Genomic DNA, 20359 nt, shown 5'->3' on the forward strand with positions numbered 1-20359 from the left:
ATATTTTGCCGGGGACCCCAGCTGGAAGAGTGGGCACCAGAAAGAGTGCACCTATGGAAGAAGACTGGGCACCTTCTAGTAAACCTTTGCCTAACCCTAACCTTGATCCTAACTCTAAACTCAGTAAAACTATGCCTAACCCTAACCTCAGTAAACCTATGCCTAAACCTTTAACCCTAACCTCAGTGAAACTATGCATAAACCTTTAACCTAGCCCTGAAACATGACTGTCATACCATGACAGACGAGCGTCATGTGAACCATGTCCATGGCTACCTTTAACCCTAACCTCAGTGAAACTATGCCTAAACCCTTAACCCGAACCTCAGTAAAACTATGCCTAAAACCTAACCTTAACCCCTAACCCTAAACAGGTCCCCTAGTGCCCACTCTTCCAAGGTCTGGTGCCTACTCTGTTTTGGTGCCCACATTTCCCTCGTGCCCACTCTTCCAAGGTGCCCACATTTCCCTTGCGCCTACTCTTCTCCAAGTGCCCACTCCTAATAGGTGCCCAGTTTTCCCTGGTGCCCACCTCTCCTGTTACCCCTGTCACTCACATGTAAACATGTGCGTCCTGACTGAGAGTGCTACCGCGAGTAGCCCTGACATGTGTGACAGTGACACGATTGCTGTTATAACATTATAACCGCTCAGGCTGATATGCAAAACAGGAAAGACTAAAATGATTTCAAGTGAGGTCGGATTTAGAAATCCACCTGCGTTATGAGGTCATCTTTCAGGACTCAGGAGCGCAGGCGCTTTATCAGACCAGCAGGAGAAAAAGGCACTGCGTTTGTTGGATTTAGAATGTGAGTCAAGTGCAATACGAGGCTGCCGCTGACGTCTGCTCGTAAAATTTGTTGAGAAATATAGCCACGTGGCTACCGAACGTGAATATATTAAAACCCTTTTAAACGTAGGTTAAATGTGTCTTTTATCGTTACGAATGGGATTTCACTCCAACGGCCCACGGTCTCAACGCTGGTAGCTGTCACTTGTCTTGTGTGGTTAAAGGGGTTTTAGTGCAACATCGAGAGGTAAGTCACAATTCACCGCCTGGCGACGGTGTGTTATTCCTCACTGTCGGCAAAACGACGTGATTTCTACAGGACAATGTGTTGACGCAGCTCACGGCGACAGTTTAAGTTGAAAATATGCAATTTATGTCGAGCGAAAGGTTCGCAAGACTCTATAATTTAGCCATTAGCACTAGAATAGTAACCAAGGATAAGTTATTGACGTCACACACTGTCGGCATGTGGAGCTTGCGAGTCCATATGCTATTTAAATAATTGTGATTTTCGGGGGTCCCCAGATGACAGTGGAGTGACCTTTTTTAATAATACCATAACTGCATTAAAATTTATAAAAACAAAACTATAAAAACAGGTCAAACATTGGCCAAATTGTCAAATAATATTAGAGGCACATTTTTTTAGCAGATCCACAAGCTCACATAGATCTGCTATTTTCACTATTTCCGTGGATGGAACCGAGTCAAACAAAACAGGGTGGGGAGTCCCCAGTTCAAATAATATTTGAATCATAATATGATTATTTTGGGGGGTCCCGGCCTGAAAAGGTTGAGAACCACTGCCGTGATAGAGCAATATAATATCGCATCAGGCTCTTCTCCTGCATGACGGTGACATCACTGACGAATCCTTTGTATCTTCATCATTCTATCCTTCGTTTAATTAAGCAGCCGGAGCGAGCCTCGAGTATTGTTAATAATACATCCTCGGTCAAGTTCGCTACTATCGGTACAACAAGCTGTATGTTTGACGCTTACGCTCCTGAAACATGGCTGGATTCATGTACCGTCACACTACCGTGAGTCGACTGGTAGAGTCACCGTCAGAAGTAGCCCTGAAACCTGACTATAAACCTGGTGTTTGCCTTTTCTCCATTTACGGCCCTTACATCTACATAAACGTTATAGATTTCAAATATAAAGTGCTTACCCCATGGCCACCGATGTTACAATACTGTACGGGCCCACAGAAGTACACGTATCTTCCGTATTGTTCAATAAAAAGCATTTTAATCGAGATCTGTGGCCATTTTCTCCGATTTTTCGCCATATGCTTTCAACTACACGACCCTATCGGTTGGAAGGTGTATTGCACTCTCATACATTATAACTATGAGAAAATGGTCACCGATCGGATTAAAATGCTTTTTATTGAGCAATACGGAAGATACGGGTACTTCTGAGGGATTTGTAAATAATTAACATCCGTGGCCATGGGGAAGCACTTTATATTTGAAATCTGAACGTTTATGTAGAAGTACAGGGCAAAAAGGGAGAAAATGCAAACACCAGGTTGAAGTTCATCCATGACGGTCGTGACAGACGACCGTAGTGTGATCCATAGCTACGTCAGAAGAATCCCTAGACAACAGGAAAGCCTTCCAGAGTTTGAAGCCAAATAATTGGACATTGGGCTCATAAATCAAACTCGGGGGGAGGCGTGGGTCCAGCCGAACCAGGCTTTCCACACGGCGGAAAAGTCCGGCCCTCTAGTTTAGGCCATGTTGCTTGGCATGAGGAGCAGTGTTGCCAGATTTTGCGTGAGAAATAAGCAACCAGGTCTAGGAAAACAAGCCTAAAGGAAGCGACTAAATAGGCCACATGAGCACTTTAAACCTATATGCATTGGCTTAATTTGGCTTTTAGAAATCAAATGTGAATATTTTTATGATTTTTGAAACATTCTAACACAAATCTGGTATGCGGATGCGGGGCTCCCTGGCACAAAACATTTTCAGATGGGGTTTAGGGACAAATAAATACATATTAATTTGGGGGACCATTGATTGATTGATGTATGTACTTTATTTAGTAAGACATGAGAACAGTACATGACAGTACATAACAGTACATGGAAGTACAAATTCACAATACAAGGTCTACTAAACTGGAAATCTCTTGTTTAAGATGAGAACCCCATGCACACAAATCACGATGACATATAAAAGACAGACAGATAAAATGACACAGAAATATTTGAGAACCACTGGTTTATTTAAAAAATAAAAAGCAAGCCCAAATAAGCAACTACACTTTAGAAACAAGCCAAAAAAACGCAACCTGCAACTACCAATATTTACAAGCAACTTTACAGAAAAACAAGGCCAAAGTCGCTCATAGTAAGCACTAAGCAGACCTGGCAACACTGATGAGGACGGGAGGGGAGGAAGACCCGCCTAGCTAGGGCTAGCTAGTAGTTTGCTAGCCACCGCTAGCGGCCGTGCTGCTGCTGTTTCTGTGTCAGTGTTTGGGATCCTTTCCAACCGGCATACCGGGTGAACACGTCCGGTCGTGTGAACAGCAGCGCGGCTCATGTTAACCCAGGGGTCGGACCAGGACTTCGCGATGGTAACATTAATAAAGTCACACACATATCCAGTGTAAACGAGTGGTGTTTTTAACGTCAGCTAAATAAAACAGTGACGCGTTAACCTGCTAGCGTTAGCCAACGATAGTGAGCTTGGCCTTATGGATGGATGGCTAACTAGGTGATTGCTAGCTCCGTCCGCAAGCAAGCTAACAAAGAACCATTGCTCCTCCTTGCTTTGTATTGCTGGATGATGTTGCCATTTCCAATGGCTCTGATGTCTCATTTAGATGGGAGGTGCAACGCAACATTTGTGGTGAAAAATAATCGACCATTACCTTTAAATAATTTACTCTAGTCTATATCGTTACACATTATTCGTAAGGCAACATTTCTTCCATACTAGTGCCGATTTATTTAGGTAACGTTACTCTGTGAAAATGTTTACAATGTCTACAACAGCCATTCGGAGGCGATCGATGAGTTGTCAATATTTGGATTGCACTTGCAAGCCTAGTTATTTTCAGTAATCTAGCCATGAGATTTATTTTTGACTGCTTGGTGTTTTGCTCTTTGGAAAGTTCAACCATGCGTAAATGCCAGAATTGAGTAGGTTAACCAACAGGTACACAGTTCTGGCTGTAGTTTTATTGATTGACCATCATGCATGCAAAACGTTTTAGTATCGATTTAAATCCTGTTGTGTTCGAGACCGAGGAAGTCATAGTTGGCATAGTTGGCGGTGTTGCTTTATTAGTCAGTTCCTGTCTCGAAAGCCTGTGGAGTTGCCAACTTTGTCAGTCATCATGGATCATTGACTACCTAGATATGAAATATGATATCCTTATTTGTGAGAAAGTAATTAAATGGCGAAATTGGGAATTTGAAAGATACAATTACATATTCATAGTTGCCATCATAGTCCTCTGTGTAGGATAAATAAAATGGACAAAGCAGTCCACTTAACAACTCGTATCAAGTTACAAGACTTTGTCCAATGTGTTTTTAAGCAAAGCGATGTCAACGTTTTTGTGTACTGTAAATTCTACTTCACCAGCATCTCTCTTTCAAATTCTGTTGACATTTGACATATTGTTGGTTACTCTCTGAAGCATGCTGATCACTGTTTTGCCCATGTAAATGTTGATTGTTCTTGTGAGTGTTTTACTGTTTGTAGCCTAAACATTATTGTAACACCCCTGTAACTTTGCTGTTTACATGACCAAAGTTATTTTGTTTGTCTAAGGTTTATACTGATCTGTTTTTCCGTTTCCCTTGCAGTAATATAGCACTGAAGCTCACCCGGAGTGTGGACAGTCTGCTTTTGCCTACAGTGTGAAGTGTAGTGCCTGAAGTAGGCTGCATCTCTTTGCCCTCCTAGAGATTCCTTATGCTTGATAGAAGCGGTGCCCTGTGTCCTACAGGATGGATGGTGTGGATTTAAAGAGACTTGTGTGTCAGCATCAACACTCTCTGGTTTGCAACGGTGTTCTGTTCTTTTCCATTTACAAAAGAACACCCCCTATCCTACATCCAGACTCTCTGCATTGTATATGTACTGAGCAATAAGAGACACAAGGGAAGTGGACGGCGCAACGAAATAAATCCTCCTTTTTAAAGGACAGATCAATACTGCTAAGCTGAGTCTGTATGGAGGAAGTCGAAGTATTTTTATTTTAGGTTCTCAGTTGAATTATACCCGCTCACTCTTGCCGTGGGTGGTGGGATGTCGGAAAAGTCCAACGACAAAATGGTGAAGTTCCTGGCCCCCCCTCAGAAGAGTGGAAACGGCACCGGATCTGGTTCAGACTCGATGGTGGGTGAACGGCTGGCGACAGAGGTGCGGCGTCGCCATCACACCATGGAGCGTGACCGGGTTAACCCGGAACACCGCTTCTTACGCCGCAGCGTCATCAGCGACTCAAATGCTACAGCTTTGGATCTCCCTTTACCCAGCAAGATCCCTGTCCTTGCGCCCCAAAGGCCTCCTTTCCACGAAGCTGCCCCCAGGAGGGTGCAGGCGGCTGCTATCATACACACGCCCCGGGTTGAACCCAGCGTGCCTTTGACTGAGGAGTCTGCAAAGGGCAACAGTGGACAAGGAAATGGGCAAGTGGTTAAGTTGGAAGTTGTCACCATTGAACAGCAGGCTGTTGTAGCGCAAGACATCTGTGATGGAGATGTGGTGGTGGCACGCTCGGCACCTAGTCTAGCTGCAGAACCGCCAGGTCAGACCGAACCAGAGGCTGAGGTGAAGGTACAGCATGAGGGAGAGGATGACGAGGGGGAGGAAGAAGGGAAGGACTCTGCCAAGGCACGGGCAGCGGCAGAGCAGAGAGAGGCTGATAAAAAAGTTCAGGATGACATCGAGGAAGCCGAGACAAAAGCAGTGGGAACGTCACCTGATGGGCGCTTCCTGAAGTTCGACATAGAAATTGGCCGTGGTTCCTTCAAGACGGTGTATAAGGGCCTGGACACGGAAACCACAGTGGAGGTTGCCTGGTGCGAGTTGCAGGTATGAAACCGCAATGAGCATCTATTCTTAAAGTTGCCTTCATCTCTCTCTTTTATCACTCATCACTTTCTAGTCTTAAACATAAGTAGTTGTGTTTTTTTGTCTTTCATAATTGAATAGGCCCGCAGTTGTTTTGTGTTTCACTCTTGAATTATGGTTAAAGTGAAGTACAGAAGGCCAGACTGATGGAACACAGCCAAAGTGATTTCCTTATTTCTTGTTACCTGAGCTAGAGCTTTGTCATTTCTTCTTTGAGAGACATGACTTGACTAGCATTTCCCTCTTTACTGTTTAATTTTTTGCTATGCTCAGTAGAAGAGTAACAAAATGCCACACATCCACATTCTGTATCTTTTTTTGTCAGTGTAAGTACACAGTATTTCTTAATTCCTCAAGTTGAGGTTGACACATTTTTTGTTGAATTGGCATACTTCTCACGACTCAGTGACAACTCTAATGCCCTTTAATCTTGAGGCCTTGAATAACTACCAGAAGTGTATCTAGTCATTATAGGTCACTTGAGTAACACACACATTTGTATGATCAGTGATTATGCACTTCAGATAGTCACAACATTTTATGGACAAGTATCAGATATGGTAGTGTTTCTGATTTAGTTTTCTTGTTTTTGTTGGAAATTGGTGCTCTAATGCTGGTGAAAATTCAATATTCTGCAGTGTAAACTGAGTTGAATCAATAAGCATTGAACATGTATGAAGATATCACAAACACTAATGCTTCCCATGCTTTGCAGGGAAGCATTGCTGAATATTTTGTAGAATGACTGTCCATATAATGCAATACTTGGAAAAATCATCTCTTGACCACTAGGTTAAATCTGGTTCTGTGAATTCGTCCCATTGAACATTGAGTTTCAGCATTGCTTAATTCTTTGGTTTATCAGTATAGCAGCTAGTCAGCCGGTCTGTTATGACTGAATACAATGTCTGTAGTCGAGAGGCCAAGACACTGCTCTGTATTATGATCCAGATCAATAGCTGGTCATTCTGTAGTCAGCAGCCTTGTGAAAGGCCCATACAGCTCTGCTGTCTGTCCAGTGAAAACGGCAACACGGGCGGCCCACAGCAAGATTTGACCTCATTCACCACATGCATGCATGCATGTATTGTCACGGTCTCTCTCTCTGCCCATTTTAAGTGACAGAAGCCTCACACAACAGCACACACAAGCATTGGTTGCGCATGTGCATGCAGTCTGAGAGCACTGTGTGGAGATTACAGACTCAATCCCCCTCCCCCATCACATAGAGAGAATCTTGCACATGCTCAGTCTATGCTTGCTTTGAATGCTTATGTGAATGTAAAATGGGTCAGATTCCTGACAGAGGAATTTCTAATCTCCTGTGTGAAGTCGCAGGCTGGCCTGCCAAGGCCTGTTTCTCCCTTATACTTTATGAGTTTACTTTGACTTTTTTCTCCACTTCTTTTCTCTATATTACTGTCTCGCCTACTTCCTCCATGTCCCCTCTTTTTCAGCTTTACCATTTCACAAAAAAAAAATCATAATTTTTCTGTTTTGTACAATGGTCACCTCCACCTGTCCATTCCTATGATGCCAGAGAAGCACAGAGTTAAGACCTCTACACACTGTACGATATTTGACCCGATTTCACTATCAGGGATATTTTTGGGGTGTTCGCTGACAAAACCACCGATCTCAGTTAAGATCCGGCATTCCTCGGCGAGGTGTTGATCGCGCAGTGTGTAAGGTACTCCGAGAAGAAACACCCCGATAAAGTACGGTCGGCGAGGGGTTCCCGATAACTTTTAGATTTCAAACTTGTTGGATAATTGGGGCTATCGGCCCCGATCTAGTGCACGCTACAGCCAATGAGAGCACATTACAGCCACGCACCGTGGCTAGTCCTCCCGCATAGAACCGCAATATTACCGTACAGACAGTCCAGTCCTGTATTAGTTAAACATGATAAACAGATTGATAGAGTGAGCGAGCCTGCTCGACGATGGGGCTGTTTATTATTAGAGAGGAATAGGGCTTGCAGACAGAGAGAGAGAGCTGTGTGTGTGTGTGTGTATATGTGTGTGTGTGACGCACGTATGTATCTCTGAACAGTATTGCCAGGTTTTGCGCGAGAAATAAGCAACCAGGTCTATGAAAACAAGCCCAACAAAAGCGACTATAGGCTGCATGAGCACTTTAAACCTATATACAAATAAAATAGCCGATCTACAAGCTCACAACGCGTCGCAGCTATTTTCAAAGAAAAAAAGCAACATTAAGAAATAAAGCCAAATAAGCAATTACACTTTGGAAATAAGCTAAAAAGAAACACAACCACCAATATTTTTTACAAGCAACTCGCTTATAATAAGCGGACACGGCAACACTGCTTCTGATCTGAATTGCAGCCTGGTTGACTTTTGAAACGTTTGTTTCAGAGAGGGAGAGAGAGAGAAATACAGAGAAATTGAGAATTATTTAATGTCAATCATTAGCGTCCTGTCTCGCGCATATATCACGGGAGCCTTTCACGTTTTCGTGAGACGTTTGGAATAAAAACAAATGTATGTATTGGGTCGGGATCACATCGTGGTGAAATATCTTGCAATCAGTGAACCCCTGTGTCGCCGACCAATCAATCGTGCGAGAATCACAACGATATATATTTAGCCCGATTTCAAGAGAGAAACTCTTGCAATGTGAAATGCTTAACGATCTGTTCACTCGCCGACCATTTCAAATATCGGGCAGTGTGTAGGGGCCCTTAGTGACGTACACCGCTAGTCAGTGCTCACCGTTACTGTACTCGGTACTCAGCTTTTTCCATCATGCAATTAGCAAAAGAGAAACCTAGCTACCCCATTATGACGTCGTTCCAATTAGGGATGCTCCGATCAGGTTTTTTGGGACCGATAACCGATTTTATTTTCTCTCACGATCGGCCGATACCGATACGTGTGCATTCTAATATTTCCAAATTTATGATATGTCAAATATATATATGTCAAGCCTGCAAAGCGATATTATACTATATATCTGATTGACTTTTGTACCACTTAAATGGTGCACCTCGGTCATAAAAGATGGGTTTCTCCGGATCGGGTGAATTGCCGATCTCTGATAGAGTCATTTGGAGTGAAAATCGGCCGATTTAAATCGATTGAAGCACCTTGAATTCCAATGAGTCAAGAATTCACACATTTGATGCAAATCCGTGACAAGACAAATAACATAGCGCTTCATACTTATGGCTATTTATGGCAAAGAGATCTGATGTAGTGGGGGAAAAGGAGGGGGCCCAGAACAGAGCCCCGGGGGACTCCGTCAACAACGTACATAGGGTTTAAGTGGATAATCCCCATTCTTCATTGAATGTAGTAGTACTGATAGAGAATGATACATCATTGTGATATAAAGATACCCACTGTTTCTTTGTGTTATGTAATTACTTGCATAGATGACCTCAAATTGATCCTTCCACTCTGAAAATATTAAAACTCCTTTTGATGTTCCTCCTAAAGTTTGAATAATATCTGTGTGAGTTGAACCCAATTTCATCATCTGAGATCAACCCCATTTCACATGTACATTTTGAGCAGCCTAACCTATAAATTATGCTACTTGCAGATGTCAGTTTGGCTTACTCCTAGCTTTTTGATTCCATAGACTGTGCTTAGGCCTTTTTAAGTAGATGTAACCTGATTCTTAGCTTATCCTTCAGTTCCCTCTCTTGTTGGTGAATATGTTAATTGTGAGGAATGTGCCGCACTTACTCTTTCACCTGTCAGCTCAAGCTAGCTTCGCGGCTGTATTCTGTTCAGCTACACTAAAGAAGCTCAAATCCCTTCTCACATGCTTATTAAATCTGTCCCATGATCACACTACTGCCATTTTCATTCTACTCATTAACACTGAGCATAATATGCTCAGACATATTATCTCTGCTGGTCTTGGTAATCGGGCCCCATTTTCAGTAGTATATTTAAGTGAATACTAAAGGTGTGTTAAATAGGTCACAACTTTATCTGTCTAGAATTGATTGTACTGCAATATATATATACCTTCCAGTTTTGTCTTAAAATTGTATGAAATTATATAAAGGTGATTTGATTGCAAAATTCCTTGTCATATACTAATCAAGGTTGGAGCTAGCGTTCGGTTCGTCACTGAAAGAGTTGCGATGTTTGAAGAGTGAGTATTGGGATCTATTATGCTTATGAGCTTTAGGCAGTACTGTGATGTGACCGTAAAGATGATTGATTCAAGAATGTCAACCAGTAGGTGACAAGTTGCCAAGTGCTAGGGGGAAGGCCTCCAACCACAGCAGTTACTTAGTATAGCGTATTAACATACTCTACCATACAGATTGGTAAAAAAAAAAAAGTAAAGCAAGTTTCGGATTGCAGCTTTAAGATTACTGTTTAACTTGGTCAGTATGAGTAATCATGTCTTGTTTTAGTGGTCTGACATGATGGGGTCATGTATTGGGAAGGAAGACAAAGTCTCTCACTTCAAAATGTTGAGTTTCTTTAAAGGCATGCAGTAGTAGAATCAGTTTCCCCTGCTAGATTCAGTTCCTTGCAACCATTAAAGCTGAGCATGCCAATCTTTACCTCAAATTTAATATCAACATTAAACACCATAATTTACATTGGGGTGCTTTTTGTAACAAGGAGGTTGGGCACAGTGCCATTATTATGCTGTACTGTATTTATAATAAGTATTTATATATTTGTGGAATTTAATTGCCTGGATTTGTCTCGTTTTAGCCATGGTGCATGCCACAGTTTATCTATTTTTGCAAGAGACACCATTTAATTTTTTATAGAAAACTGAAAATGATTTCCGTTGGTATTGGTAACGCAACAGAAAGTGGAGTGTCACATACTGGACCTTTTACATTTGCATGTAAAATCTTCATATCACCCTACCACCGACAGCATCACACAATTTAGATGTCTGTCATGTGTAAAATGTTACTGCCATGCCCCACCATTACCTACCACCATACATTTGAAGGTCTAAATTCTAGTTTCTACACAGATTTTGTCTAGCTGTGTGTTTTTCCCACGGCACCGGCCAGCATCTGTGGGCATATGCCAAATTCAGGACACTCATGGACAAACTGCAACAGCGCCTGTGCAAGTTTACATGGTTAGGCACATGCCATGAGGCTGAATAGCCATACCACTGCACTGTGGTCTCCAATTCATGCTTGTTTTTTTTTGTTTTACACCGCTAGACATAATTCCCGTTGTAACATATTGAACAGATCTTAGGCATAGTTTGAATTGCAAGCATTTCGTTTCTTTTGTAATATCAGAGACACTGGTAGATGAGGTCTTAGTAGTGGTATGTCCTGTTGATTATTATCTGATGATCAGTGATGCAGAAGTAAATGAGGCATGCTGTCACTTGTTATTCACTGTGAATTGTGAATGTCAGCTGGGAGCCGTGGCAGTGAGGCATGCTAATGAAACAAGTTTGACAGGTTTCCCCCACATAAACGTCCCAAATCTTATAGTACCTTTTAAAGTGCATTCAAAAAATGTGTGGAATGGCACTGGCACACTCAATCTGGAAGCCATCTGTTCACAGTGGTCTTGGTAGAAAAAATGCTCGAGTCATCCACCCTTTTCCACCCACCCACAAACCCACGCACATTTGTTTCGGCTCTCACGTTGCAGGCATGTTTGAACAATAAGTAGGTCACCGCACAGGGGAAGAGGAGCAAAAAGGAGAGGAATAAATTTGGGACCCTCCCCTTTTCTCGTTGTTCCTCAACGAACCATGTCATCACCCCCCACCTCCCTCTGTCCCCCCTCCCTCCTTCCTTCCTTCCCTCCCATTACTGGCTGAAGTCCATCTTTTGAAAGACGAGGAGAACTCCAGGCATCTTGGAGTTCTCCTCCAGTGGAAGTTGCCTATCCAGCTGACTGCTGGCATCCACTGGGAGTGGCACACCATGCGCTCAGTAGTCTAAGACATGCTGCCGCTTCCTGAATTGCAGTCTTCCAGTTTGTTATTGTCTTTTGACAGACACATGTCACAACTAGAAAAGTGCCCTCCTGGAAATCATGATTAATGACCTCTCAAATAAACCAGAAAAGGCATTAAACAGTCGTTTTTTTCTTTTGTTTGACTTAATTTGTTTAAGAAATATGGCACAAGACATTTCACAGCTCAGTGTACCAGAAAATAATTTTACAGACACAAAACAAAAACACTGAACGCAATCAACAAAACACAAACGGAAAAAGTAGAACAAAACGCCCTTAAGCCCACAGCATTGCTGAACTACAAAAAAACCTGTTCTATACCACACACCAGTAGGTTTTGCTTTTCAGAGCCAGAAACGCCATCAGACCCCCAACATATAAAGATGATACTGCCCCCATTTCAAATCGTATTTTAAACGGTCATAATTGGGGTATAGCAAGCCAATGGTTTGAGATGATGTAATTGCATCGCTTGTTGTAACATCTACAGTATGTATTTGGCCATGCATTGTGCTTTTTAACTATGTATTTTTTATCATGCACTGGGCTATGTGCTACACAGTTTCATGCTGGAAAACTACCCCATTTGTTATTTATAGTATTAGGGAAGTGACCACTGAGGTAATGAAAGTATTCTAATTATTGGGTATGTTGCAATGTTGCCTAAACCAGATTAGCTGTTTCCGGGCTCGTTTACAATGAACAATCTTGCATGTGGTTTGTTAACTCTGGTATCCTAATCTTATATGATTTGGAGATTTCTCGTGGCATGGTTCTCTCGGTACAACGACTCCTTGTTCATCGATTGAGTGATGATTGAACGTCCTCCGCTCACTTTTTATGTTTTGTGTAAAACCAAAGATCTGGCTTAATCTAAACCCTTATCTGACCTAATCAACAAAATAGAATTTGCGGGTCCTTTGCTTCAGCTAGATCGATCAGTGTCATTGTGACAGTGACATGACATGAATTGATACATGAGAAGCACTCTTCTTTCTTTTCTGTTAGCAGTAATGCTTTTTCGAGGTTCCCAGTTTTTTTCCATGTCCTCATATATTCATTTTCAGTAAATCATTGGCTTTATATGAACTAGTAAACTTTGCTCTTCATGCTTGCTCTGCATAATACAGTCTTTCACTGGTTATCATGTGTGACCATACAGAAGCTATAGTGTGAAGAGGCTGGTGCACTGCACTGTATACACAGTGACACGCACAAAATATGGTTTGACTTAAGTCTGCATGTTTTGTCAAGCTAAATGGTCATACAGTATAGTAGTCAATGCATAGCCATTATATTACAACATTAGTTCTGGCAATTTTTCATGGAGGCCCAAAAACTGACTTGAAGCTCCAAGTAGCATAGTAAAAGATATTCAAGATATTTTTTACTAAATGGCTGCAAATTAATAATGCTGGTCCATGTCAAAAGTGCCAGCTTTCAGGCCTGTTAGGCGTTAACCCCCATGACCCAGATCTTAGACCTTGTTGCCCACTGTCTTCCATATAGCCCTTAGTGTCCCCCTCACAGCAGAGACCTGACAGCGCTATCCCTCAGCATGATCACAGGCCTTTCTCACTCAGTCTATTTTTAGGCTCAATGGGTTATTTATGACAGTCTTTGCCTAGTAGCAGTATGCCCTATTCCATGTTGCCAATGCCCACACTGTAATTTACTGTGATTCAAAGTGTATATCTGCATAAGTAAAAGCTCTACCAACCATTTTGCTGTTTAGATCACATTAAGCTTTAAATCTCCCCCTGCTACCTCAATCAATCTAATGTGAAATATGTTTTTTTCCCCTATACATTTGAAGGGATGCCTGAGTCTGAGAGCTGCTTTTTGAAAATGTAGCATCAGTTAAAGCGTTTTGCCACTGTAATTTTAGGTGAACATTCTTGCTTAACATCCGTCCACCTGAATTGATTAGACAGTGTTGGACTCGTAATATTGGTTTTATATTAGCTAAAAGAGAAGAGAGGTGCCTTCCAATTGAAGCAAAGCGGTCATGTCACGTGAACACTGTTGTCTTTGAAAGTGTTTGCTAGAGCAATACAGCTCATGTGCTGACTCTGCAGTGGAACATCAAAGCACAGAGGCCGATGCTGATTGTGATGTTTTATCTGTAGGCCTAATCTCCACCCCGTCAGAGTTCTGATTCACTTTTTCAAACCCACTTTCACTTTTATTCACTCTTTTATGTACTCTATATGCCATAACCTATTTTCCCCATGAACCCATTTACTTCATTCTAGAGGAAAGGGATAATGGATGATGCCCTCTATAATAGTGAAGGGCGATATGGCCTAAATTTGAAATCACAGCATTTCTTTTTTTTTGCCTAATGTCGACATTTGATATGACTATTGATCATATTAAAGTAAAGTTTATAAATGGCCTAATATTCCTGCAGAACTGAACTTGTGTTTCACAGGGCTATATTTATAGCCTGTATACATATTGAATATATACAATTCTATATATTTGTATAATAATTGCAACAATACACATGAAAGTGAAAACAAAAAAGTGCTTTGTTTAAAAGTTAAAGCTCTTTATTCTTATAATAATCATTGCTATAGTGGTTGTTCAATAACAGGGGTCTCCCTGTCTCTCCAGCTCTTTTTAATAAACAAGAATAAAACTTTCAGGTGGGTTGCAAATGTAGACCAATCAGGATAAAGTACCTGTTTATCAGCTTCAGTTTTATATTTGTGTTCCAGTTCCAATTTTGTCTGCTCATTTCTTTGTGTCATCGCTTACACCTGAAAATGCATTTTTTTGTTTACTGAAGAGCTGGAGAGACAGGGAGACTCCTGTTAATAAAAAAATCACACCCTGTGTGAAGTGGGCGGTGTCTTGCTAGCTAATCACAATACTGAATGGAGTCAACCAATCATGTACAAAAGATAAATACATTTATTGAAACACTCTTTATGATGGACGAAACCATAACTTGAAAAAAACAAATTTTTGGTTTTTTTCAAGTTATGGTTTCTTATATAGGGCTATGCACATGTGTCATGTGACACTGGCCAATCACAGTCCTGAATAGACTGTGATTGGCCAATCACAGCGCAGGATAATTGTACAAATTTCCTGGGCCCAGATCACAGCGCAGGAAAATGTACATTTTTCCAAATCTCACTTATAGGGGCGGTTTCACCGCCCAAAAAACAATCACAATCAGAATATAGAGCTATTTAACACTTATCTTAACAAAAACATTTCACTTAGCCAAGAAAAAATTGCAGAACTACAAGCTCACAATGTGCAAAATGGACTTTGTGGTCCATAATGCTACTTTAAAAAAATATAATTATGATTCAGCTCAAGTTTGATTGATCCCATGATATGATTTTAATGTTAACCATGCACTTCCAGTGGTGCGCTTATTATTTTTTCTCTCCCCAGTTTAGTCATTCTACCAATTCCCCTTGAACAGTGAGTATATACTACATGGTTCCTGCCACTGCGAAACCCCACAGTTGGCCTAGTTAGAGTGTAGAGAAACACATGCATCCTCTGATGCCACAGGTGGAGGCATGTGCTCTCCCTCACATTTCGGTTCCTTGCGGAACTGGCTCACCAACCAACCTGTTGGAATCACTTCCCACCCACAAACATTGCAAATTGTGTTTGTTGGATCGCCGGGCTAAGGCAGACCCTCATGGAGTAATCAAACCCCAGTCTCCACAGTGGTGGGCAAGTACTTTACCCGATTTGGTGGACAGTGACCTGATGGACGGACAACAGTAAAGGTGGAATTCATTCCAATTATCAATTGTATAAAGTGACTGTGGCAAAACAAACATTCCTCTAAACAAACATGAGAGTTTGATTGGGTCTTTATGACATTACGTTTTGATTGAGTAGGCTGCATTTCCCCACTGATTAAGGACAGATTTGCCCTCTGCCGCTGGAGTGGCCCATTTTAAATGTAGAGTAAATTCCGCCCTGCCGATACGCCAGCCTAAGAGCTCTTAAGCAAGTGCAACACTATTACATTTTGAACGCAAATGTTTTTTGGTGTTTTTATTTTATTTTAGGTATTTTTCTGCCTTTATTGATAGTGATAGTTAGACAGGAAACATGGAGAGAGAGAGAGAGAGATGAGGAGTGACACGCAGCAAAGGCCTTAGGGATCTGGACTCGAACCCGCAAAGCACTGTCAGGCTACATTGGAGCCAAGCGGTCTGGGCCACAAATGGTTTTTGAGTTTAGTTCAGTGCTTCACATTTGAAATATTATTTTCTTGACCCACTCCCCTTTCTGGTGAATGAAGCAAATCTAGCCACCATTTGGCCTGTGCGGGTGCTATTTGGCCACCCTGGTACATTCTCCACAAGGACATTGTACCATGGTAGCTCCAGGGTATGTTATATTGCAGAGGGAGTTGTGGCAACCAAACTATTTATTGGGCTGACTCATTACCATTGTGTCACACAGTACCGGTGTCTACTGTGAGTCATCTGCAGCCATTACTGTGTCGTGAATGGCTGCCAATGTAGATTTGTTGTTTTATTGACTTTTATTACCCAGCACAAAAAAAATGGCATTTAGATGATGTTGGCACAAATCTGAAATGGCTTCCGCTCCATATGCCTTCCTTCTGTGTGCCCTCCTCCACTTGGCTCCATTAGTTATTAACCACTTTGAACCTAGTGTCCCTATTGTGGTTCAATAATTGTGAAAATTACAGATCTACAAGCTCACAATGTGTCGTAATGATGCATTGTGAGCTTGTAGATCTGCTATTTTTGTCAGGCGACACGTTGTATAACTAAGTATAAAATGGGGCATAAGTGCTTAATTACGGTAGACCTACAGCATGAGGATTTTATTGCTGTCTCATTGAATTCTATTCAGTCTTGGCTCAGGTGACCTAAATTAGGGCTGGGTGACATGGACAAAATTAAATATCACTATTGATTGACTGAATACATTTTATTGATATATTTGGGATATTTCACAAAATATTAACACAAAACTAGAAAGTTGTGCTCAGTAGAGCACAAATCTACGCCAGGAGGCATGCCCTACCTCCTTCCATCTTGACTATGGACAGACACACACATTCACAAGCGATCGATAATCGATATCGATACATTTTGATGGTTGATTTTTCCATAAATAATCATCAGTAATCCCTATATAATTATGTGGGTAAAGGCAAATTATAGAACAGTTAGTTAAATTCAGAAAATTACATCATGTTACTGTAATGTAGCCTTTAAAAGTATGTTGTGAGCTTGTAGATTGGCTATTTTCACAGTTCTTGATTATTTGAAAAAGTAATCGATAGAATAACCACAAAGAAAATAATCGATAGTTGCACTTGCAGCCCTAGTTAAAACCTGCATAATTAGTGTATGTGTGGGTCGAATATTCAAATAATTGTTATTAATAGAATTATTGTAATTGAATTTCATTTTGGTCACTTTTACACATCCCTAGTGTGGGTCTGTGTAAGTGGGATTGTGCTGGGGTCAACTAAGGTTGGACGATATGGCGACTATATTGGCAATTGGCTGTTTTCATGGGCCGTTCTTTTGGGCCCATGTTTTTATTTAGCAAATGTAATGGTCTGCCTCCTCCGGAATTCAACTCTTCAATTATGGCGACATGTTAATCAGTTTGAGCCATTCTAATAATTATTATAAGGCACCTTCTCGTTGCACTGATTTCCTACAAGTCTTAACAAAACGGTCCCCGGTAGGCTGCTCAAATGGAGCGGACAAAAGAGGGAATAGCTTTTGCTTTCCTAGTTTTGTCTTTATCGGGTACTTAATATTTGAGCAAAGCCTTGTTTATATTTTCAAAGATGAGCCGTGAAAATGAATGTAAACCTATCTACAGTAGCTGGTTTCTATAATACAGAATCATTTATTTAGGGGGGGGCGTGGCGGACTGGTTGGGTGATTAATATATATATATATATATATATATATATTTTTCCCTCTTTTTTGGGGTGTGTGGTTGAATAATCGTTATTAATAGAATTATAGGAATCAAGTTTCATTTTGGTAACTTTTACACATCCCTATGAAAAAGTTTTGGTTAGTGAGAGAAGTGCATTGCAGCAGAAAGACAGTCGTGTCATCTTGTCTCTGTTTATTGACAGTGCGCCGTCACGTTACTATAGTAACCCGACACTGGCACTACATGTGTTACAGCCGAATGTATACTTCGTCGTACGACGGGGCCGTGCGCTGAAAATAACAGATCTACAAGCTCACAACACGTCACGGACACGAATCACTCTTTTCTCAAGTTCAGAAGCACAGTGGCTCATAATCAGTGAGATGGGACTAATCAAGTATCCTTTTTGAAAAGAAACTCAATTGTGTATTTTATCCCCCTGTGAGTGTGACTGGATCCCCATGAGTCTATACACAGATACACGAGATAAGGCCGTTCACGTGAGCTTTTGGCGATGACTGTTGAGTGATTTGTGTTTACTGAACTCTAATCTGTGTGTACTGAACTCTAATCTGTGCTACTGGCATGCCCTCCTGAGGTTGTGTATTCTTACATGGGTGGAGGGGTTTGGACTTGGGAGATTAGGAGGAGCTTTGGTGTCAGGAGTTGGAGATTGGGCAAGGCACATGTGCTGTATCTCACTCCTAGACTCCTCCCTATTTTAACCCATCACCCAGAACGGTAGAACTACTAAAACAAGTTCCACAAGTGAGAAAAGTCTCACATCGCAAATTTGTTGTCTGAAAGCAGGTTTTTAACAGCAAAGTGGGAGCAGGCAGTTTGCATTTTTTGTTATTGGCTAAAATGACCATGACCAGTTATCCACACCTTCCCATTTTACCTAGCTTTTCAAAAATGGTGTGCTGCTGTCGCCATTTGTCATTTGGAACAGTTATTGAAATGTTCTGATGTTTGTTAGTATCAAAGATGGATCAAGTTCCCCCCTGGCAGCAGTAGAAATGCTCTCGGAAATAGTTTTAGTGATTGTGGGGGTGGGGCGCGGTTCAAGTAGGGGAAGAGGTCTCATGACTTGCACCGCCTACCCCGGCCCAGGGCCTGTGCCTGTGCCTATGAATGCTGCCGTGGATGTTTTGCATGACTGTTTCCACATGGTGTGCAGAAAGGGGGGGGGGGGGGCGCGGGGGAACGACACACGCTGGAGGGAAGGGGAAGCACAGGCAGATCACACCAACTGCTCTGAAAAGTAGGTCAGTTGGTCAAAGTACACAGTAGAGCCTCCATTCCCTGCTTGTCACTCCTCAGCCTCCACATCTCTACATTCATATTGCTCCCCCATTCCGCGGCGCCCCCCTCCTCCAAAATGCCTCTATATAGCCTGTCTGCTACCATTCATCTTTTTTGTCTGCCCTAAGTTGCCCCCTCATGTCACTTGGCAGAGACCCCTTCTAGAGCTCCACCTTCCGCTCACGCAAACATTAAACATAAAGCTCAAATTGCCCCAGTGAAGACGTCAGTGAGGCTCTTTATTATCTGTTCTTTATTCATTTTAGTTTTGGGAATGTTAGTCAGTGGAAAGTTTTCTGGGCCTCATTCTTGTTCACCTCTCACAATGGGCTGAGTTTCCTGGACAACCTGGCGGGTTGCCAGGTCTCTAGCTGAAGGGAGGTTTTCATTTGGGCTACATTGCTAGGTTTTTAGTTGAGGAGTTTTTTCTGGGCCTGGCTGAAATGGTGGTGTAGGGTTGGCTGCTTCATAGTAAAGTTTGGTGCAAATGTAGGTCACGCCACCACTTACTCAGGTAGAAATGCTTGAAAAAGACGCACCCTCCAATATTATTTTGTTAATTGGTAGACCTATACATAACATGCTTAACTTATCAAGCTTGATGCTATCACATTCCTGCAGACAGACAATTCTACTAGGTGTCGTGTGGATTTCACCATGATTCATACTGTTCTGTACATTAGACCCCTAGAGTCACTGGGCCCTTGTTGACCCATCGACATGCATGGAAAGCTTTGTTTAGAGTATATACATCTCAGAGAGGACTCTGTAACAGCAGTTTAATCTTTTTGGCAGCCTTAGCTGGTAATGGTTTGTATCGGAATAGCATTGAATGTGGCCTGGGGAATTGGATGTATTGCCATGGGTTATGTAGAAAATGTGAGGTTTGTGAGGACAGTTGGTTTTGGGGGCTTTGGTACTAGACTTCATCTTTGTTATGCTGTGGCTCTTTTTCTTTTCACTTTGGTAGGAAAGTAGGTCAAAGTTACATGCATTCCTCTCATTTCACAGCTCTGCGCCAGAAAAAACAGTCCCACAGCTCTACACCCCGAACTGTATGCATGCTTGTGGCTGTGCATATGAATGTTTACGTGTCAGTGAAAACACTAGTATATTCCCATTCTTAAGTTAATGTGCTCAACAGCATTTTTATGAAATTTCACATCCTGGAATGGGTCACGTTTTTCCTCTCCTAAAGCCTCAAACTGAAGAGTTGTTAAATTAGTGGCTTGTTGCTAGTTATCAGTACAGACATTCAAATGCCAACAGAATTCTCTTTCAGGGCTTGTCTTTTT

At 41.8% G+C, this 20359-nt stretch overlaps 1 protein-coding gene across 4 annotated transcripts in view; it reads left to right on the plus strand.

Moving 5' to 3' along the window:
• The first annotated feature begins 751 nt into the window (after positions 1 to 751).
• The window catches only part of LOC308091308 (serine/threonine-protein kinase WNK1-like), a 39310-nt gene continuing 19702 nt past the window's right edge, over positions 752 to 20359 (plus strand). For 3 of the 4 annotated variants that reach the window (XM_080436805.1, XM_080436808.1, XM_080436807.1), the window contains exons 1-2: positions 3249 to 3382; positions 4623 to 5856. In XM_080436805.1, the coding sequence (XP_080292931.1) occupies positions 5068 to 5856 (789 nt within the window). In that variant the 5' untranslated portion in view covers positions 3249 to 3382; positions 4623 to 5067. Of the gene's footprint in view, positions 1038 to 3248; positions 3383 to 4622; positions 5857 to 20359 lie in introns of those variants that run through there. The other variant, XM_080436806.1, reaches the window with a different exon arrangement.

This window comes from Gymnoscopelus braueri, assembly GCF_963280865.1.
Source record: "Gymnoscopelus braueri genome assembly, chromosome: 9".
Taxonomy (NCBI): domain Eukaryota; kingdom Metazoa; phylum Chordata; class Actinopteri; order Myctophiformes; family Myctophidae; genus Gymnoscopelus; species Gymnoscopelus braueri.